This window comes from Athene noctua, chromosome Z, assembly GCF_965140245.1.
Source record: "Athene noctua chromosome Z, bAthNoc1.hap1.1, whole genome shotgun sequence".
In the NCBI taxonomy this organism is placed as follows: Eukaryota; Metazoa; Chordata; class Aves; order Strigiformes; family Strigidae; genus Athene; species Athene noctua.
In genome coordinates this window covers 16,986,577-17,009,127 of record NC_134077.1, presented here as the reverse complement: position 1 = coordinate 17,009,127, position 22,551 = coordinate 16,986,577, and the positions used below count along the sequence as shown (strand labels likewise).

Here is a 22,551-nt window from a genome sequence, read left to right as displayed (position 1 = left end):
ACTCCTCACACTCAGCAAGCTCCTGGTCCCCATAGCTAGAGCCCTGCCACCCTGCTTGTTATCAGGAATTTGCTCTGCTCAGCAACACAAGTCCTCACAGTTTGATTATTCTAGCATACATACACATACATGCTACTTAGTCTCCCCTCCCCAAAAATGTACACCCCCACCTACAGATAGACCTGCATAGAAGAAGGGGAGGATACTGATCTTTATTCATTCAACCAGAGCATAACTGAGTTGTTTCACCATCTTGCCACCTTTCTTGTCCTCCAGTTTGCTCATAGTAGTGCTACACCCTTCATATGAATGACAGAGGAGATAGCTCCTAGGAAGCAGAGGAAGGAAAGAGGTGGAGGGAAAACTGCTGTTCTTTGTGTTTGTAATCCTTTAATTAAAGAACAACAGTTCAAAATGGTTTACCAATTTTTTTTAAAAATACACTGGAAGCAGCTATATGCAAGAAGCATTATTGCTTATGGTTGAAATGTAAAAATCAGACTTCCAAAGGGAAAACAGTTTTTTGTTTGTGTACAACATCACTTTGTTGTCAAGGAAAGATGTTTTCCTATTTGTGCATTTGGTCAGTTTCCCCCTCATATTCGTTTTCAACAAAGAGTACGCTTTCACAGAATCACGGAGGGGTTGTAGTTGGAAGGTCATCTTCTCAGCTGCCCCTGCTGAAGCAGGGTGCCTGCAGCTGTTGCTCAGGACCATGTCCAGACAACTTCAGAATATCTTCATGGATGTAGACTCCACAACTGCTCTGGGCAACCTGTTTCCATGAGCAGCCACCATCACAGTGAAAATGTTTCCTTACATTCAGGAGGAATCTCCTGTGTTTTAGTCTGTGCCCATTGCCTCTTGTCCTGTCAGTGGGCACCACTGGAAAGAGCCTGGCTCTGTTCTCTTCACGCCCTCCCTTCAGATATCGGTGCACATTGATGACATCTACCCTGAGCCTTCTTTTCTCCAGTCTGCACAGTCACAGCTCTCATCCTTTCCCCATATGCAAGATGCTCCAGTCTTAGTGGCCCTTCTCTAGACTTACCTTCAGTAGCTCTGTGTCTCTGTCATAGTGAGGAGCCCAGAACTGGACTCAGCACTCCAGAGACAGCCTTACCAGCGCTGAGGCAAAAGGGAAGGATCACATCCTTTGACCTGCTGGCAACACTTGCTGGAACGATGTTGTTCCTCCCTGGAGTCCCTAGTTCTCTCCTTTTCTGTACTTTTTGCATATGGAAATACTCTAAAAATATAGAATTATATGAAGAAGAGGAAAGTTAGTTTGGTTGATTAATGAGTCCTATAATATTAACATTTTGGTATAGCATTTAAATCTATAATTATTCTCATATATATTTTCTTATTTTAAAATCAATTAATGCAAGTAATGATTGAATGGCTAGTTATTAAAATTTTGTTGCTACTTTTTCTTGCATTTGAGATTTATACCAGTATTTTTTCTTAATTATGACCACTAGATGACACTCTTCACCAATGTCTGTGTAGAAAGCTGAGTATTGTATCAGGATTGGAAGGTGACCTGTCTTTACTGCCTTCAGTGAGGCAAGGGTAAATAAGCTTACACTTTCCATGATGGAGAATGTTTGCATAGCCTATCCCTAGTATCCCAAACAAAGTAAACTTTTGCGATTTTGTGACTTAAATTGTTCCTATGTTGTTTCAGTTCCCAAGCAGCTAGCAACTGTTTTTCTAATATCCATCCAAAGTATTGCTGTTGACACTTAGATCTTGTTTTCTTGTTCTTTGAGGCCTCTCTGCAAAAGACAGCTGATTGCTGCGCTCTCCCCAAAACTGTTCTCCAGATCAGAAGTACAAGATGTTGCAGGTAGAACAATAGCCCTTTAGTAGCCAAACTTACTTAGTTGAGGTAAGAAGGCAAGATGCCCAAAGGCTTTTCCAGAGTCATTTGACTACAGACTCCTCCCCCTTCCATACTTTAACTGGGCTAATAAAGGGGTTTTATCTGTAAACCATATCCTTTGTAGGTCTTGACCCTTAAAGCAGTAACAGCATTACTCTTAACAACTTGCAAAACTGTTATGCTGTGCAAAAATTTTCTTCTTCAGTCACTTGCAAAAAAAATCTGAAGGCCTGGATTTATGTTTTCTAAATCTCTTACAATTTTTCTCATCTCCTCTGGATTGCCTTTTGCCTAAATTATCTTTAAAGGGTCCTGTTGTTACCTGAAGTAAAGACTCTTGAAACCAGTATTGGCTTAGAGAGGAGATGCTGCTTTATTCTGAGAAGGGTGGTAGGTGGAAAGCATGAAGCGTCCTAAGCAAAAGAGTTTTAAAATATTGATACACTCCAAGCTACATGATTATGTATTTACTATGGTGATTATTGGTTAATTACTTATCACTTTGATCCTTCATTGTTTACTAATATACCCCCTCCATTTTAAAGTTACAGTGGGTTTTTAATTTTCTGCACAAGCTCAAAAGCTGAGGTTATTTATTCAGGCAGGGGTCTTTGAAGCAGTAAGTGTTATTTTTACTATTATAATGAGGATAGTTCTTCCAAAGGACACTCTAATCTCTAATTAAACTAATTTACATAAAACAATTTTAACAAGCTTTCATGTTCCAGGATGTTTTCTCTTCTTCAAGAATGGTAGCTCCTGATTAGAAGTTCCTTACTAATTATTGTTGATGGTGAGAACAGCAGACTGACCTAACTGATGTGTCCAGTCTGTCCTTGTGTTTGATGAGGAACATTTACATGGACAATAATACATACTACGTATCCTCGGGTGCAATGAGAAACAGTTGTGTGGTTTAGGATTCCCCAGTAAACAATACATTCTTTCCCATGGATAGCAAGCACATAAAATTTGAGTAACTCTGAACAAGGCATGTTGCTCAGGGTAACAGTGTTCCAAACTGTTTATTGTATTTTAGGTGAGACTTCACTTGAGCCAAATAGCATTGATTAATTCGTTTAAATGTCACATGTATGCAACACTTCTGTCTCTTTCAAAAGAAAAAAAAAAATCTGTTACAGGTTTTATGTCTCTTGCAAGGCCATTGGAGTCTTTCTAGTTTGTGATACAATATAATCCCCATAAACTTTTCTGTTTTGTTGTTGCCTGGCTAGCTAGACCTGATTATAATACACGATTTTTGTTTGCACAGTTTAATATGATGCACCTTTCAGTTTCATGTTGCTATTTCAGGCTGTTGCCTATGTAATTTATTACTTTGTGAGATACTTTCTTACTACCTATTTGTTAGTTCCAGTCCCATTCTTCCTTTTCGGGTTGCAGGATTGAGACTAACCAGTTTAAGAGACTACAATGTTTACTGCTTATGCAATACATTACTAAGTAACTAATAAATTAAGAAATCTAATTAACTAACCACACCACTATTACTAATTTGTAACAATAGTATTTATCACATTACTCTACACAATTATCTATAAAGCTTTTCATCATCACTCTTAAATCTGATGACGGGTTACTTTTTTGAAGTAACCCTTCTATGCAGCACAAGGCAGTATTGCCTGCTACCTCCAGTTGCTACCTTCACACTACTCCTGTTCCTGCTGACACAGCTTGCTTGGATTATTTGGCTATTGGGCTGTTTTTCATGGTGTCATCATTATTTTTCTGGAGTATTCAGGGTAAATAGTCACTTGTGGTATTTATATTTTTACTCTGATAAATACTTGTGTACAAAGTAGCATGTGATCTGCCCTTTTGCCCACATTATTTTTGCAACAAGTATAAAGTCTACAAAGACTTTGCTACTTAGAATGTGTAGTTCTTTATATTCCTTGTAGTTCCTACTGCATATTGTATGCACACAAGTGTAGAAGAATCTGTGTTTGAAGAATCTGTCTCATTGACTAGCACTGTAGGTGAAAGTTAGTGCAGCCTGCCATCATGCTCAGCATTGCTGATAAACAGGAACAGCATGATGGGCTACTCCCAGTGTCCCCCAGGATTGTAGCCCAAACACTCATGTTGGAGAGCAGACATGCAAAAATTGCTAGCTTGCTACCTAAGACTCACCAGCTTCTAAAAGTGTAGAGAATACAGTTAGTGGCAAACCAGGTTGTACCGGCAAACATATGTAACACATAACGCAGCTAGTTAATGTGCCACTGCTGACCAACCTGGGCTCACAGGAGCATTTCTGGAATTGGAGAGTAAGATTTGCACACACAATTAATTTAACATTGATTTTATAGATCAGCCTCAAAACTGAAAGGACTTCAGCCTTGTGAAACATCACACAATATAAGTGAGAGCGCCACATTCCATGTTGTCACTGAGAATTAAAGCAAACAGTTTGTTTGGGTTCTCCTGCATGCAGTTGTTGTCTCCTGTCTCCAGCTGCTCATTGTAGTGTGTGAGAGGGGATGGAAGAGCAGGAACTTCAGGAAAATCTTGCACCTAATTGAAGACGTAAACAAATGGAAAAGTAATTTGGGTTTTGAATAAATTCTGTTTGCAACTGCAGCCTAATCTCTCTCCTGGTCGATGTACCGCTAAATCTACCCAAACCATGATCTTTTTTTTTTTTTTTCAAGAGGTTTAAGACAGAAAAAGCTTGTACTATTTGGAAAGCTTGTACTATTTGGGTGGGGGAGTGTGTGTGTTAAGATCTGGTGATTTCTAAAGGTGAACAAATTTGCTAAAGGTGAACAAATTTGCTTGTTAGGAGAAACAGTATAACAGCTTATATTGCCAAATGAACTAGGTGTCTCTTGGGTTTGGCAACTCGAGGATGTAAATGTTACAGAACGTAAAAGAGAAAGCAGACTGTTCTCCTAAACTTGGGTAACAGCAGAAGCCCAATGAATATACTGACAATTACAAAATAGGGCTTTCTTTGCTAAAAGTGAGCGCTCAGGTTTGCTATATAAACAACCCTGCCAGCCAAAATTTGTATGAAAAAAAATTAAGCAACAGCTCCCCAAAACTGGGTAAAGATTGGCACTAATACTGATAAGTGGCGTATGTAATTAATAATCAGATTCTCCTTACTCACTGTGTTGATGTCGGCAGCTAACCTCCATAGAGCAGAGGGAAAAGAGTCATTTAGACTTTGCCACTGATTTTTTAAAAAGTGCAGAAATAGCGACCAGTTGACAAGATACCTGCTAAAATGTATCACCATTTAGGGTGGTTTTTCAAAATTAGGCTAGTATGGAGTTTTTAGGCCTGACAGTTACAAAAATCTGACTATCTTTGTAGGGTAGGTGGTAAACAATTTCACCATCACAAGATTTTTCTACTTTAATCTGGGAACAATCTTCTTACATGAAACAGAAATGAAGTTGTGGAAGATACAACCTTTGCACCAGCTTTAAGGACTTGAGTCTATACCATTAATGTTAAAAGTTGTTGAGACAGTTTTTGAGCTTTTTAATCCTATCACCTGATGAAGAGCGTTGTGGACAAGCATGTAGTGGGAAGCTAATAGAGCAAAGCTTTCTGCAAGCCTTTTAATGTTGACTTTGGTTTAAAGCACAGACTGTTATATTCCAAGGTAATCCATAAATTTCCATCTCTCTATTTCTTAGCTAAGGCTACATCAAAGTCTTCTTATAGAGAAGACAGGGTTCCAAGCAATTGTCAAAAATATCCATGAAAACTTGATGTAACTATTCCAGAGTCCCGCTGCAAGGTATAGTAGCTGTTGAATCCTGCAACATTTAACACAACTGAAGCATTAATGGGTTACTGGCTAGTGTCTTGTAGCATGCTTTGATTGCTTCCTGCAGTAGATGCAGTGAGGGATGTGCAACATAACAATGAAATGCACTGTCATGTGCAAAGAGTACAGGAGTATGAGTACAACTCTGGTGCCTGTTACAGTCTTTTCAAATGTTTACCAGTATCTGAATTGAACCAATTAATATTACATCAGCACTTGTATAGGTCTTTTAGTAATGTGTTATCATTTCTTCTGTGCTTACAGAAACAAGAATCTACTTGTTTGTTGCTTAGAAATCCAAAAATGTTTGGGTTTTTTTTTTTACTATCTTTGAATTTGTGAAGATAGGTAGTTCTAGCTGTTGCTAGCAAGTACATCTGGAATATTTTCTCAAGTATGTATATCAAATTGATAATTATTGCTTCTTAAAATGGCTAAATTTAATCTCGCTAGGCATTCACCTTAATTGAAATCAAATATCAGGCTTTCAACTGAGTTAACATTAAACAAGTTGTTGATATGAAAACCCCAGTCACAGATGATTCAGATGCTGACTTCTGAATTCGTCTTCTACCTGTCTGTAAATAATACTCTCTCAAGGCAATCATAGTACGTGCAACTTAGATCATAATTTTGTTGTATCAGAAGTTACTGTTCTGGTTTAGATATTGTCCAGTGAAAACAACTTCGTGGATGCTAACTGTAGTATATTACAGAATGTATTTTTGAAAAATAAATGCCATTAAGGCATATTAAATATTTCAAGTGTATTGTATGCTTGTTTTCCTTTTAATTATCTTGAAATTAAATACATATAATCAGTGCAGCAGACTATACAGGTTCCTGCATACCACATGACTATATGACAAATAGCATACCTCATCCCCCTCCCTCCCTGTTTTGCCATTGGTAATGCTTAGTAGGATGCATGATTCATATCATGCAATAGAGAGACAGAACCACACACAGCTCTTGTACGTTTAAATAGTCATATTGTTGATTCTGATCAACTACAGTGGAAAGGAACAGTAGGTTTTTCTTTGTACTTCCACTTAGCCACTTGATAATACACCTGTTAATATCCACAAAAAGTTCCTTTTCTTGTCACAGTTGTAGCCATTGCCAATTATATTTTTCTCTTCTGCAGGCTGCTCTGACTCTTCCACAGAGACCACTTCTTCATTGTTCTACTGTGATTCCTGTTGTGGCTCTGACATTAAAGTTTATTATGCACCTTTTCAGGCTTAAGGATTCATGGTGCTTTCTTCCCTGGATGTTGTTCATATCCTGGACTTCTCATCATGTCCGTGACGGGATTCGTCATGGCCTCTGGATCTGCCCATTTGGAAAAACTCCTCCTTTGCCATATTGGCTGTATGTGGCAATTACAGCATCTTTACCTCATCTGTGTTCATTTATCATGTATTTAACAGGCACTAGAGAATTAATGTCTATAAAACATGGAATCCACATTGATGTATAAGAATGACAGCTCTTAAAGGTTGTTTGTATTAGCACTTGAAATAAGCTGTCAATTTATCACTGAAGTGGTTTCCTTATGGTTCCTATGACTTCAGAGTTAGGCGTTTTAAGCCTGGGGAGCCAGTTACAGCTCCTGTGTCGATTACTTGTGGTCATAGAAACCTATTTAATGAATGGTAATAATTTTGTATCTATACATTCCCCTTGTAAATATGTGGTCTTCCATTATAGTTCATGCACAGCTACCTGACTTATAAAATACTTAGTCTCTCTCTGTAGTAGACATTACACTTTACTGTCATGGTAACATTCATCTAATCACCATTCACTTTGGATTTGTATTCTGCCATTAGACAATACATTTCATCTAGATAGCATTTGCATAGCATTTTAAAAATGAAAAGCACTATATAAATGCTAAGTATTAGTGAGAATTTAGTAGTGTATGGCACTTCTAAAAAAACATCAGTTAGCCTTTTGAATTTATTTGTTTTCCTGCTGGACTCTTTTATTCGACTGTTTTAAAAGAAATGCTGTCACAAAATGCAACTGTGTATCTGCACTTCTCTGAACACTGCTATCCTGTAGTGTTTCTACTAAATTCTCTTCCTATGTAGTTGCTTGGTACTCAATTTGCAGATAACTATTAACTATTATTTGTGGTTAGAAAGGAGAAGACAATTTGGTTACAGTATTATGTATGTTGGCCAAATTGTTTAATTTTAAAAATATACTAATTAGGAATATTATTTAATTTGGAACTAGCGAATTTTAGTAAATATTTGAGGATTGTGTAAAGGCAAACTTATTTATTACAGTAAAACATAAGCTTTAGGGAAGATTCAGGAACATACAAGAAAATCAACATTGCCCGAAATGTGACCTTACTATGGTACTTGTAACCAGTATTTTCCATTAAGTTGCAATATCATCATTATTATTGTAAAATAAAATGCATTATTATTATATTGAAATAGAAATTTCCTCATAATAAGTTCCTTAAGGAACTTAAGGAAAAATGTTATTATGTTGCAGGTTCATAATGTAGTAATTTACACTGTGGACTGTTCAAAGTAACAGTTTTCATTTCTGAAATTTCTGAGAAAAAATCCCCAAGTAAAAATTAACAGTAAAAAAACTATCTAGTTTACAGTGTACAAGCTGAGAACTGTCTATTAATAATTGTTTTGTTAATTTTTTACTCATTGAACTCCGTTGCCTATTAAGGAGATGGGGGCTTAATTACTACATTTTGTGACGAATGGCTGACAAAATTAATATTTTTATGGAAGACCATATATGGGGTAGCATGTGCTGAACTTAAGTTATGAAAGAATGCAAAGATTAGGTGATACGTTCATATTACATTTATGTTAGTAAATGTGTGTTAGCATAAAGTACAGAAAAACTACTGAAAGTGTTAACTGGCTGGCTTAATGGGTACCAGATATCATCTGTGTCTTTAAAGTACTAAAAGCTCTCTGCAAGCCCACTAAGCTCATTATGGAAAGTGTTTCACCCTTTTACAGTGTGCCTTCACACAAAAAGAATAGTCTCTGCCCTATTTGTTTTTCATGTTAGAAATGTATGCTTATGGAAACTTGTCTGACAGTACAGTAGGCTGTTTAGCATTTATTATAAGATGAATAAAAGTTTTTTTCATTGGAAAGAAGATTGGAAAAGCAGAACATTCCTTAAAGGATTATCCTCATACTGTGGATTTCTGCTTTTATATGTAAAAGTTTCCCAGAAACAACATCACAAATGTCCTTGGAGCCCTTGGAGCACGATGGGTTAGTAGTGGAGAAGCGCTGATCATTTACTTCTAACCTGTATTTTAAACTAGGATATGAAATGCTAATAATGAAAATAATTTGTGCAAGAAGTGAACACTTAAATCATGTAGAAAATTTTCTGTGTTTTTGTTTCATGGTATAATATTTGTATGATTTTGTGATTTATCCAAATTTGTTGCAAAGTGAACAATTACACTTCCTTATTTTTTATTGTAGCTGTACCATTTTTGGTGACTATGTCCACCAACAATCCTTTAAGAGTGGTACTGTACTGTTCTAGCTCTGTTTAAGGATCAGTTAATGGGTACATCTTCAGTAGTTTAAGAGCACATATTTTCATTTTCTGTATTTCTAGCAATTTTCGTGAGGTTTTTTACAATAATTTTCATCTGTATTTCAAAATGTTATTTTTCTGGTCATGTTCTTATACCAGTTCTGTGACAGCCATAGGTGAACACCACTTAGAAATGTATTAAGGGAGGTAGCAAGCACTTGTGACATATAATCTCTTTCTCTCTCCAGAGAGACATGACAGTCTCGTGCCACCTCCTGATATTTAGGTACCTTTAGCTCAGGCCATTGCAACTTTTCAAGGTAAACTGACACGTTGTATGTAATGCTGTAATTTGTGGGTAGCCAGATTAGAGAACAAAGGAGAAGTTAAATATTTATTTCGGCCTGTGTCACCTAGGAAATACTCGTAAAGAATTGTTAGGCAATTCATTCATAATAGGCAGGTGTATTTCACATACATATCAAATTCATTGATATTTCCAACTATGCATTGATACCTGCCATGTATAGCAAAACCATGGCAGAAATAAAGGAAGATAGTAAAAACATAGTTAATTTGTGCTTTACTGCATGTGTTACAATGAACAGTAAATGTGAAGTACAAAAAGCATGTGAATTACACAAACTGGTTAACAAACTCAAGCTAATAATTTCATGCACAATGTGTGATACATATCACTAAAATATTAGTTATTTTAGTGGTTCATTTAATATGCTAATCTAAACTTTTTCCATATATTTTCAAGTTGTAGTTACAAACTTGGAGAAAGTGTGAGGTTTTTTCTTACTTTTTTGTTAGAACTGTGCTGCTTTTTTTTTTTTTTTTTTTCCTGATTTAATGGGTTGCTGTCTTAAGAAGTAGGTACTAATAATTGCCAAGTTAAAAATGTTAGAATGTTTATTCTTCCCCAGTCCTCTAGAAATAAGATAAAATTTCTTCTAGTTCCCTAATGGCCTTAACAGAAAGAGTGAACACATCTCACAGAATCACAGAATCATCTAGGTTGGAAAGGACCTTGAAGATCATCCAGTCCAACCATTAACCTAGCACTGACAGTTCCCAACTACACCATATCCCTAAGCACTATCTCCTATCAGTTTATATTCTAGTTCAGAATGTGATCTGTATTTTCACATGACTATTGGTACCACTTTTTTCTACAGTGAAGTATATTGTATCATGTGCCTTTAATTGGTTATTGATTTGGAGTCCCCATCCCTGGAGGTGTTTTAAGAGTTGGGTTGACACAGTGCTGAGGGATATGGTGTAGTTGAGAACTGTCAGTATGAGATTAATGATTGGACTGGATGATCTTCAAGGTCCTTTCCAACCTAGATGATTTTGTGATTCTGTGATAAGTGAATTTTTCATAACTGATGCCAATGCTCCAGTGAAAATGCTGGTGAGTTTGAATTAAACTGAAATAATTTTAACAGCCAGGCCATTGCTATTAGCTTATTATCAGCCAAGCATTTCCTTTGCTTGTGGAAATAAAATTCCAGAAAGAGAAAAGGAAGGGGTTAAAATTCAACGTAAAGGAAACGTTAGTACAGTTAATTTTGAACATATGCATTTTTATTCCATCAGATACTATCACTATGAAGTTAAGTGATGAAATGCATCAGAAGAGTACTTTTCTGTTTAATTGAGCCAATCTAAATTCTGTCAGTTATTCAGGGCAGAAGAAGTTTTGTATTGTGTTATGTACTGTAAGTGTTACAACTGGTAATTTTGAGTCCATAAACTAGGTTTTATTTCCGTGCTACAGGTGACCTTGCACAGAAACAAAGGAAGAGCTGTCAGGTTAAAGTACCCTTTGCGTTCATGACAAAAAAACAGTAGTAATACCTTTTCTCAAAATAATAAATTGGTGCCTTCAGTTCTTTCTTAAAATTCCCCATATTTTATGTCCTCTACATTGAATTACAGATTTGAGTGCTTCATTGTTGAACTGATTTCTGTTACTTACAACATAAACTCTATTAAAGATAAACAGTACTTTTATTTTTAGATATATGTATATCACACACTGATTTTTTCCTTCTATGTCATATCATAATTTTCTATTTGCTTAACCTAATTTTGTATTGAATTTTCTGGGGGTAAGGGAGAGTGTTTCTCTCAATGACTAGGAAACCCAGGTATGCTACTACTTAGCAGAAACATTTTAATGCAATGTTAAGGAAATCTTCAGAGTATTGAAAACTAGAAAAGAAAATATTCTATATTCCATTTGATGGGAATGTTAAGTAGATTTCTAGGCAGTTTGTAAAAGCAGATTTGTTTAATCAAAATTAATTGACTGAAAAAATTTGTATTAGTAAATATGGGTGAACAATATGTGTGAAAATGGATTTGTATACTGAAACTTTTGCAGGAGTAATTGACCAAGTCAGAACTGTTGCCATATCTGCCACAGAAACAACTTCTTTGTCTAAGGAATGTTACTAATGTCCCTGAAGCCTTCCTCATGTTGCCAAAGGAAAGTCAATCTTACTTTGGTCTTAGTCGATTTTCCCCTTAAAAATTGCATAACATTGAGTGAGGGTTCCTGGACTGGTGTAGGGTAGTTGGCTTGAACTGTTGTCCACTCTTTCACAACAGTTTTTACAGATGAGTCAAAGAAGCTGGGAGCTCTGATCTCTGGTACAGGAGCTATGGGAAAAAAATGAAGCCAAAGATAGCAGACGTAACAATGGCATAAGGATTTACAAAGTTATAGTACTAGTTTCACTTTTGCATTTCAATTTAAATTGCTGATAGTCAAACAAAACAAACTTCTTTTTATATATTACTGCCAACAATTTAGAATCAAATTGTACGATGACTGCTCTAAAAATATTAATATTAAGGGCCAAATGCATACTGTAAGATTCAAGTAATAAGGCTTTATTAATGTATTTTCAACAAAATCTTTTATGTCTTTTTGTTTATTTAACTTTATATAATGTGTAGACACAAGCACCCAGTTATTTCCTAGTCTTACTGTGGAAGTATGGTTGGGGCTTGGAGAGTTTTGATGCAGACTACTCTAGCTAGCAAAACCTTTTAGCACAAGTAATTTTTTGTTTCATTAGTCCCTGGGAAGACATCTTCCTTTCTTCTAGGTGTGCTTTGTGCTTTGGAGTGATTTGCCAGTATCTTTGGGGTAAATGTTCTGTATACCATGTAGATCAAACAAATAAGCAAAGCAAATGCACTTACAACTTCATACCATAAAACTGTATGCACATGATTTATTTATAAATTTACAAGTCTATATAAATACTGACAAAGTGTATTTCTAGTAATTTTATATGGCTACAGAGACATCAGTAGTGTTTCGTGTACTCTCCTGGTGCTTGACTTACCTCAGGTTGGATAGAAAGTATGCTTCTACTTCAATGTACATGACCCAGATACCTCAGCTGGGTTCAGCAGACTAAATGGTAGACATCTATCTCATAGCAAACCATTCTAGAGTCTTTTTGTATTTAGTGTGTAGCTAGTGTCCGGATAGTGAACCAGTCTGCTCAGTGCTGCTTAAACGTGATTTATCCCTTTAAAAAGATGTCTACTTCTGGTGTATTCTACTCACCACAAATTGTACTAACTAGATGGTAGCTGACTAAAATTGGGACTGTAGATTGGGTTTGTCTTCATATCATTCACCATGATCTCCTGTTGCTGGAGAAGGGACCTATCTCTTCAGGGAGTATTTTATCCAGGAGATTCTTTGACATGTAGCAAAACATGAAAAAGTAGTGCAACTAAAGGCAGTTCTTACGAGGCACTTAACATCACTTGTAGAGTGACATGTTTCAGTAGAGGGATGATCAGCTTTTTAAAATTAATTGTAACTTCTGAAATGCAGAACATTTATTCTAAAATTAGACAGATTTTATTTCTCAAAAGCAAAATCTGTCCAAAGCCAGGAGTTTCTCTTTAAAAGATTTAATAGTTGCACTTAGTGATCATGCCTGAAATTTTCAGTGCTAAGTCTTTGCTTCAGTTTACATTTCTCTGAAAAAAATGATTTGATGTAGTGCCAGCGTGTGGGGACTTGGAACATGAAATTTGTGAAAGTATTGCACCTTTTTGTTCCTTGAAAGTTGACTTAGAGTCTCTACTTGTGTATCCTACAGCAGAGCTTGTACTAGGTAATGTCAGTCTCTCTTAATGTCAGTATATAAAAGCTGAACACCTGTTTATTGTCATGATAAATATTTATTGCAGTTAGAAACTTCCGATACTGCTCTCCAGTACTGGAGATCCAAGGAGTTCTGGGTTGTACTTGCTGCTTCCACATGCACACTCAGTGCCAAGGTGTGCTGCAGTGTTAGTTAAGGAAACCAATGCTTGAGTGTGTGGTGTACGGAGGCATCATGCTTCAGCAGTTTCCATGGGTGTTAAAACCTGCTTCTGTTAAAAAGAAAATCCTTTCAAAAAAAGGTTTTTTCCTAATTAATTTCTGCTACTGAAAGTCTTGTTGAATGATCAAATTTCTTTAAAACTTGTTTCAGATAAGAAAACCAGTTTGGCTGTGACTAGATTTACAAGAAAGTATATTTTTGCTGTCTCTTTCAAAGAGATGAATGTTGGCACATTTCTTTGGTTCTTTGTTGCCTGGATTAGCTCTGCAAAAAAGACAGTGTTGTCATCAAGAGTGTGAGCATTTTCCCTATTTGTAGTGAACAGATACAAAGGTTTGGAAAAGTTGAATACAACTTTTTTGCTTTTGGCACGTGTTCACACGCATTCACTTATTATAGTTGCAAAAGGTATACAATAAAAGGTGGAAAATGCTTTGGACTAGGCATACACTGAGCATTTCATCCAAACTGCTTATACAACAGGCTGTAGATGCATCTCCTCTGGAAGAAAGTACTTGATGTCATAAAACAGGCTATTGAAAAACAAAGCATTGAAGACAGAGTTGCTTTGCTCTGCTTTTTTCTTCATCTGGTTATTCTACCTCCCTAGCTTGCAGAAGGACTGGCCTTTTAGTGAGTTCGTTCGCATTGCCACATAGTGTACACATACTCTAAGCTTACATGAAAGATGAAAGGTTTCAAGTGCACTGGTGAAGGTGAGTTACATGAGCAAAATGCTCTGTTCCTGAGTTGTTGATGGTATGTGATACCAATGCGGGGAGAGCATCTCTCAAAAGGAGTAGTATTGATTAAAGGTAGGGAACACGTTACTTCCCTGGCACTAGTCATATTTCCTTATGCAGGCTATCACTCCAGCTTCCCTGGCAGGAGTTACTTTATTGACAGAGATAAAAGCTTTAGTTTTCAGTTGAGATTCCAGCTGATTTGGCACACCAACATAATTATATCTACAGAGGTAAAAAACATTGATTTTTCTCTGTGTAATGAGAACAGCTTCTACTAAAATTTTCCAAGTTTGTACTATATCCAGACTTGAAAAAAAAAATCAGCAGAATACTTTGTGTTGAAGACATTGTTTGAAAACACTCTCTGTTATGTTTACAAAGGGTATTTGCTATTTCTGCTTACTTTCTATCCCAAAGTAACCCACACTTGCAGGTCTTTTAAAATAATTAAATTGCCTACTTCATGGAGAAGGAAAGGACTTGCAGAGGTACACAAAAGAGAGAAAATGATTTACCCACCTTCTGGAGGAAGCAACTGCTAGGCTTTCAAAATCAAAACAGTTGAACAGAGGTGTTCTGTGACATGCATAAAATATATTTTAATGCTGTTGAATGTTATATCCCTTCATAATTTATCAAATTAGGACTTCTTAACTGCCACTTTTCTTTGCTCTAGTATTCCTGTCTTCATGACTCTCCTCATGGTAGCATTTCACATTTATCTCCAAAGTGCTTTATAAGCGTTACCCAATCTCATAAGGTCCCTAATTCATTTACAGGAAAAAAAAAAAAAAAAAAGTTTTATTGTCTTACGTGAACAAATGGGTAAGCTGGGCCAGATAGGTGTGTTCAAAGATAAATTCTTCAAAGCTGAACAAGTAAAGCTGACTGCGGAATGTTAGGATGGAATGATGAAATGTAGTTTTTTCAAGAAGAAGACTGCTCTAGAGAGGAGCTTGTTTCAAACTCTGTAATTACTAGCTCAAGAGTTTCATGATTAAATGATATATATCAGTCATTTCCTGTTAGCTGACTTAAAGTGATGAAATAGTTTGGGTTTTAAAACTACAAAAAGAGAGCAGGTTATTGCAAACAACTTTCCAGTGCCAGGAAATAGGGTTTGAAACAGGGATGAGGAACTTAGACACCAAATTCACTTGCCAAAGTAAATTACCTCCCTGTCCCAGGTTAGTCAATAAACACAAATGTGCAGGCCTTAGATCCGAGTATTTGACAGACTGGAGACCATTGGATAATTTGAAAAAAAGACAGTGAAAGAGATTATGGCAGCAAGTGTTTGTAATGTCCTCTGGAGGGCACAGAAAAACCCTGGGAAGGAGAGCCAGCACTTACTGCAAAGATTTGTCTCTCATTCCTGTTTGGGTTTTGTTGCAGCCCAAAGACTGGATCCCTGAAGGAGTGGACAAGTCAGGGTGTCCCATTGTTAACTGGCAACTTACAGTGGTACCTGGATGTAGATGGCATGAAACAAAATGGCATATTTATCTACTCAGTTTCAAGTGGTTAACATGATTTAAGGGATTTGAGTGCAAATTTGTTGCTGTGTATTTTCCTGGATCCAGTTTTACTCTGCTACATCTTTGCAGCCTCCGTCTGCGGCTGAGAGATGAGCTTGGTTCACTGTGCAAGTTTCATGGTGTAACCTTTATTGCAAATGAGGACTATTTGGTGATCACATTACTTTAAGACGCATTCAAAAGAAAAGCGAGCCAAATCCAGCAACCAAAGCCCTTCCTGGTATTAATGAGTGAGAACTGTAGAAGCAGGCATATTATTAACAACATTCTTATTAATAATTTATTTGTTCTGGGTAATGCAGGAAGGTTTCAGTCACTCATTATGTTAGCTGTTGTGTAACAGTAAGACAGTCCCTGCCCAAGTAGTCTTACAATATAAATAATGTAGTTTATATCGTGTAGATAACATTTAACTATAAAAATATGAAAATAGACGAAGTGATTTTGATCTTGTTTAGCTTCAAGTAACATTTTATAAATGCAAATTAGAAATAATACATGCAAATTAGTACATATTTTTTCCAAACGTTGGCATTTCCCATACCCCTTGAACTTTTGAAAATCATGTATTCCAAAAACAATGCTGCCAAGGCTAGCCCCACACTTTTTTTTTTTAATTATCCTTTAAAAAACTTCTTAAGTAGGTTTTCCACAGACAGTGACATCATGGAGGAGGACAGGGAGGATCTATATCCAATTCATGCATCATTTTACTGTTCAGAAATTTGCTATGTATGTCTCCCATTTTTGGTAAAGTATGGCCTTTTTCAAAAGCAGAGCATATCACATTTTCTATAAATGAGGCAGTAGAAATTAGCCCAGCTGCTGTCCTGCCTACTATGTGTCATCATAACACATGACTGAGTTGTATACTGAAGTTCTTTTGTGCCCTTCTGGGGAAAAAGGTCTAAAAAAATCAGAAAGACTTAGGGAAGAAGCTGTTCTGGATGAACAGTCCTTACATCATGAGTTTCCCCACTTCTGCCAAGCTACCTGGCAGCTCCTGAAGCGTGATGGACATTGATAGGAAACTTGTGCAAGGACCTGAGGTGAAAACACACCACTCTTCTTTTGTGGTCAGTGGGCCACAGGGCCTGTTCAGAAAGGAAAGATCCTTCATTAGAGCCACCCTTTTATTTCTTAGCCCAGGTTATGAGAAGCATAAAATAAGTCTTGAAGCTCTTATTCCTCTTCCCCAGCTTCCATACCTACACTGGGCATAAAGTAAGTATGAATTCAACTCTGAGAGTGAAAACTGAATATACGTTATAGCCTCAGAGTTGTGAGGGGACTACCTGTTACCTGGCAGATGTGAGATCATATGAAGTTGTAAAAAAATCTCTGTGCTAGCTAAATAACAAAAATGTTACATGTGGGCCTGATGGTGTTATAAGAAAGAAGTTAATTTCCTGGTATAAACAAGGGCTGCAAGAGATCATAGTTCAGGGTTAATAATGACTTCACAAGCCACTGTAACAGTCAAACTGACCCAAATCAGGAAAGAGTGAGAATCACATAGTTCCCTGTAAAACTGGTGCAGGGCTGTTGATCCTCATGGATTGATGTAATGTGCTGCATGTACTCCACACAGCCTTGTGTTAGTATAACCTTGTGCAGTGGTTATGTTTGCACTTGTCCCTGCGTAATTCTCTTGTGACCATAAACATGTTTTCAGATGAATTGTAAGACCAGAACATTTGTGTATTTATTTATGTTGGTAGGAAAGAACACCAACTGGTGTTTTTTAAAACTTGATTTAACGAGTTTCCATTGAACATTTGTCACTTTTTGTTATCCCCCTGTACATATAATGTTGGCTTATAAAAGATAAGGAGATCAGAATAGATGCTTAGAATACATGTTGTCCTGAAAACCAGCTTCAGGCTTTTTAAGACTTGGGAGAAGCAGGTTGGAAACAAAGCATCATGCTGAACCAGACCACTCATCTGTGTAGTCAGATATTATCTCTGTAGGGCATGAGCTTTCACTGATGATATGTTTATGCATAGACCTTCTGTTCATCCCCCATTTTGCTTTTTCCCTTTTGGAATCCAAGTAACAGTCTCACTTGCTCATTCAAAAAGTCAGTTAAGGCCTAGGAAAAAAAAAAAAATCCCAAAATTTAGGGGAACCTGGTCTCAGCAAAGTACTCAGCTTTGTCTTGAGAAGTCTTTTGCAAGGCAGAGTTGGGAAGAGGCTCTGGACAACTGATGTAAACATCACATCTTGGTTTGCAAGAATGCCTAAGTTATATAGTGAAGAAAATTTTTAAATAATAAGAAAGCATGCAGAGTTACTAGTCTTTGTTCAATTGAAAAACACAAATCCCAATGTACTTATTTTCTACTTGTGCATCTCAGCATCAGGTTTTCTCCTGAGCCAGGCAGCTATGGAAAACATCTGTCATTCTTTCTCTTCAGCACCTGCAGATCCTCTCAGCACACCTCTTGTGGTCCTCTAAATGATGATTATTTTTTTTTTAAATAGAGATGGAGAAGGGAAGGATCTTCAGTTTCTCCTCTTGCACACTTAATCAGCTAAGTCCTTTTCTAAAGCTGCAAAATACTGTGTCAACTTTTAAATATATTAGATACAGAAAGGGTTAGAATTTGTCTGTTTCAAATGCTGGGAACATGCCATTGGAAGCTAAGCTTTCCAGTTCCCCAGCAATGATGTTGTCAGTCCTGAAGAAAGTTCCTGAGGTGAATACTGGGGCTCTGCTCAGGGATGACTTTACAGAACAGTTCATCATTTGCAACATGATCCTAACATAGCTATCTATCAGGTGGTACCCCTTGCTCCTTCAGGGATGCATTTCTGAGTGTCTGCCTCTCATTCTCTAGCCTGCAACATTTTCATGTCCATTTTCCCTGCTGTGCCTGTTTCTTGCTTTCACAGAGGAATGGAGTCACAAAACTTTATCAGCCTCAACTTTCCCTTAGTTCTCACTTCAGAAAGATTTTCACTTCTCTTCTGAATGCCAGTCAGCTGCTTCTCTCTGTTAGCATCTGTGCCACAGCATCTTCTCCTCCTCTTTGTGGTTTGGTGTCCTAAGTGCTGCCCTGTGAGGAACAATCCCTTTTGCTGTATGCTAGTGGTAAGGGCTTTCTCTGTGCTGTTTCCAGTGATGACAACTACTGCTACAGTAAGAGCTGAAATCCTCTGTGTGTATGTGTGTGTCTATGGAGGCAGCTGCTTCAGAAGAAAATACTAGGTATTTCTCTGCAATTTTGGCAGACAGAGCTAGCAACTTTGTCTTCTTGGTGTGTAAAGCCCAAAACCTCTTCTTCATGACAAAAATTTGCATTCTTCCAAAGAACTCAACTGCCATCCTATTGTATCATAATTTAATGATCAGGGATTGGGAAGTCCGTGGCCTAAGTGCCAGGCTATGGCACAGGCTGGCACAAGCCTTTCAGTTCCTCCTGCAAGGGCTGCAACTCTGCAGCAGAGAGTGAAGGATTCTTGGGGAGTCTGAGCACAGCAGAAGCATGAGAGCATTGTCTGTTCGTGGGGACGTTCACCTGATGGGAGGGCAATGGGCACTCCAGTCACTCCTCAAGTTTCTTCTCTGCTTTATGTATCAATGAGATGTAGTGCTGAATGTATGATAGATTGCCCTGAAGCCCTAGCTGGCTGTTGGGGAAATTTTCCTGAGAAGTGAGTGTATTTATACTCTCTCACTCAAGCAAAGGACTGAATCTGGCTGGCTTGCTCCTCACCAAGTACATTAAACATTTAAAATGTTCACAGCTCATATTTTTCTTCTGGGTGCTTCCCCACCCCCACCCCCCCCCCGCACGAAACTATGCACATAAATTTCTGGTGTGCAGAAAGCTAAATGAGAGTTAGGCAGAGAATTTTAAAGTCCGGGGGTTTATGATAGGCACAGGGCCAGCTGATGCAGTCTAAAATGGGGAACATCTGAAGAGGTCACAGTTTGGGATTTTGACATCCACACAAACAATGGGAGACATTCCTATCAAGTCCAAAGTATAACTGTAAATTATGTCCTCTGTCCATTTATGATTTAAGCTAGTTTAGAAAAATAAAATTATTATTGTGAGTTGATTATTATGATCATTTACAGAGTAATAGGAAAATTGAAGTAACAAATAAGCCTGTTGCATCTATCAGTATGTCAGAAGCCTTCATCAGATTAAGTCTTGCTGGAGACAGTAATGATCCAGTTGTTTTAACATGAATTATCCTGCTTTAACAGAGTTGGTGGGTTTAGTCGTCTTCTTCATTATTCAGCACTCCTGTTGCAAAAGAAGACAGAGGGCAACAGGTGGGTTAAAGAAGGACAGCTTTTTCTTGCCTCTTCTTGAGTAACTGGAAAAAGGTATATATAACTGAAGGCATTATATTACAATGCATATTAACATAGAAGTTACAATCATTAACCTCTGCTCAAAAATTGATTGCTCTGATTAAAAGAGCTGTGAGTTTTAGCCTTCCCAGCAGTCCTACGTTTACAAGGAAAAGGTAGAACTTCAAAAAGGATTAAAACAAGCACTTGCTTTGTTTCTCAGGGTAGAAGAAGAGCTGCCTTCTCATTTGCAACACTTTCTGTGTGCAGGTTTGCACTTTCATTTGAGCTTTGAATGCAATCCAAGTCAATATGTCAATAAAACTCTTCACTTTCCTTTAGCTGTACTTGTAACTAATGCCATTGTCAACTATGTCAATGCAATTCTTGGAAAATAATTTCTGGCTAACTTGTTCTTCCTTTGTAAGACGAATGGCTGTCTGCACCTTTGTGTGGAGCCATAGCACAATGCTTACCATTGTTCCCTGGCTTTATTTTTAGTTTTAATTTCTCAATCTCATAAAACAGACTTGTTTCCTCAGTTTACATTTTGTTCTGTTCTAATACATTTAGCATTTTAAATTGCTGACATATTATATAGCCTCCATAAAGTGGAAAGCATGTTCCGGGTCTGACATAATCCTAGTTTCTTTGCTGTGCTTTCCTATTGAGGTAGATACTTACTTTGTTTTGGACCTATAAATGACACCGTGAACTCTGAGGGAAATATGTAAAACTTGAGTTCAGACTAAGTAACATGACTGAAGAAGTAAGGTTTTTTTAGTATGCTGTAGTTTGTTGCCAGCAACAGAGAAATAAATACCTGCAGATATCTGTATTTACTCTGCATTTTTGAGAACACTGCATGTCTGTGTGTCTGAGCAACCACCTGGGAACACTTTGGACTTGTCACTGTAGGAACCGGTCTTAAAAAGGTGGAGTGCTTTGGTTCTTCCCCAATCCAACACTGCTACAGCTCCCCATACTCCATAATCTTACCATGGTGGGATTTTTGAGACCTGTATCAGGCCTTTAAAACTGTATCTGGAGACCTCATGTGAAGCATAGGTCAGAACAAAATGGTTAATTATCTGCAAGGACATAAAGCACCCTGTCTTGCATTGTCAAGCAGACACTGGAATACAAAATGTAATACTGACTGAAGCTGTTTCTTTAACATGTTACTCCAGAAACACCTGTCTCACTGTATTTCATTTAATCTAGTTTATTCCTCTTTGTGCTACTTGGAAGGACTTTAATTCTGCTAATAGTCTTGTCCTTATCTAAGTTCATGTTAATAAAGGTGGTGTGATCTGTCTTAGTTTGGGCCATGGTAGTTTTTATAACACAGTTTTTTCACTGTAATTAAATGGTGACAATGAATCAGTTTGTTGATTTAAACATAAGTGATTTCCCTGAAATCATACTTTAAACAGAACACATCATTATCAACTACACTTTCTCCTCTTAACAGTAAACTTTCATTTGAAAGTGTAATACTCTGCATTTGCCTCATTCTCTTATCCAGGTAGATAACTGTGTCAAGCAGGAACCAAGAGCTATGAAGTAGAACTGTGATAGCCAGAAAGTTTGATTGCACTATATTAATTTATTATTAGATGAACTTGCAAAACTGGTGTTGGGACAGTGTAAGTATAGATTAAAGTTCTTGAGGTTAGCAATTTCTTCTACCTTGCGTTCTAGAAATTTGAGAATGGTAAGAATGTCTGTAATGAGCTGAAGCAAAGATGAGCTTGGTTGAACAGTCTAGGGACTTCCCAGACTGACTTTTCTCATTCAGCCCTGGAAAAGGTCAACTCAGGTAGCTTGCACTTCCGTGGCAGTGGTGGAGTACAGCAAAATATGAGAACTGCTTGCTACCCATACAGCCATAGTGTTCAATTCCGACAGAGACCGCACAGTAATCTTTCTGGTTTTTAGAAGATTTCAACTAGTATCTCAAATGTAGCAGGAAATTAGAGGAGTTATTTTCCCCAGATACTTTTTTGCCCATTGCCTGCATGAGTCAGAAAAAGACCTTTCCGATGCCACTCACAGAAGCGTTACAGAAATTATCAGCCCCCAAATCATAGGATGGTTTGGGTTGGAAGGGACCTTAAAGATCATCCAGTCCCACCCCCCCTGCCATGGGCAGGGACACCTTCCACTAGCCCAGGTTGCCCAAAGCCCCGTCCAGCCTGGCCTGGAACACTGCCAGGGAGGGGGCAGCCACAGCTGCTCTGGGAAACCTGTGCCAGTGTCTCTCCACTCTGGCATTACCAGTGGCCAAAAAGGGAGTAAGAGAGTAAGATGCACTAAATAACACAGCCCTTGCTC

General features: G+C 37.5%; 1 protein-coding gene across 4 annotated transcripts in view; it reads left to right on the top strand.

The window, feature by feature from the left end:
* The window catches only part of TMEM267 (transmembrane protein 267), a 45,578-nt gene that overhangs the window by 6,411 nt on the left and 16,616 nt on the right, over positions 1-22,551 (top strand). The window contains exon 4 of one of the 4 annotated variants that reach the window (XM_074931212.1): positions 6,841-11,280. The exons of the other annotated variants lie outside the window; for them this stretch is intronic. Coding sequence (XP_074787313.1) covers positions 6,841-7,176 — 336 coding nt within the window. The 3' untranslated portion in view covers positions 7,177-11,280. Of the gene's footprint in view, positions 1-6,840; positions 11,281-22,551 lie in introns of those variants that run through there. 4 annotated transcript variants of the gene reach the window in all.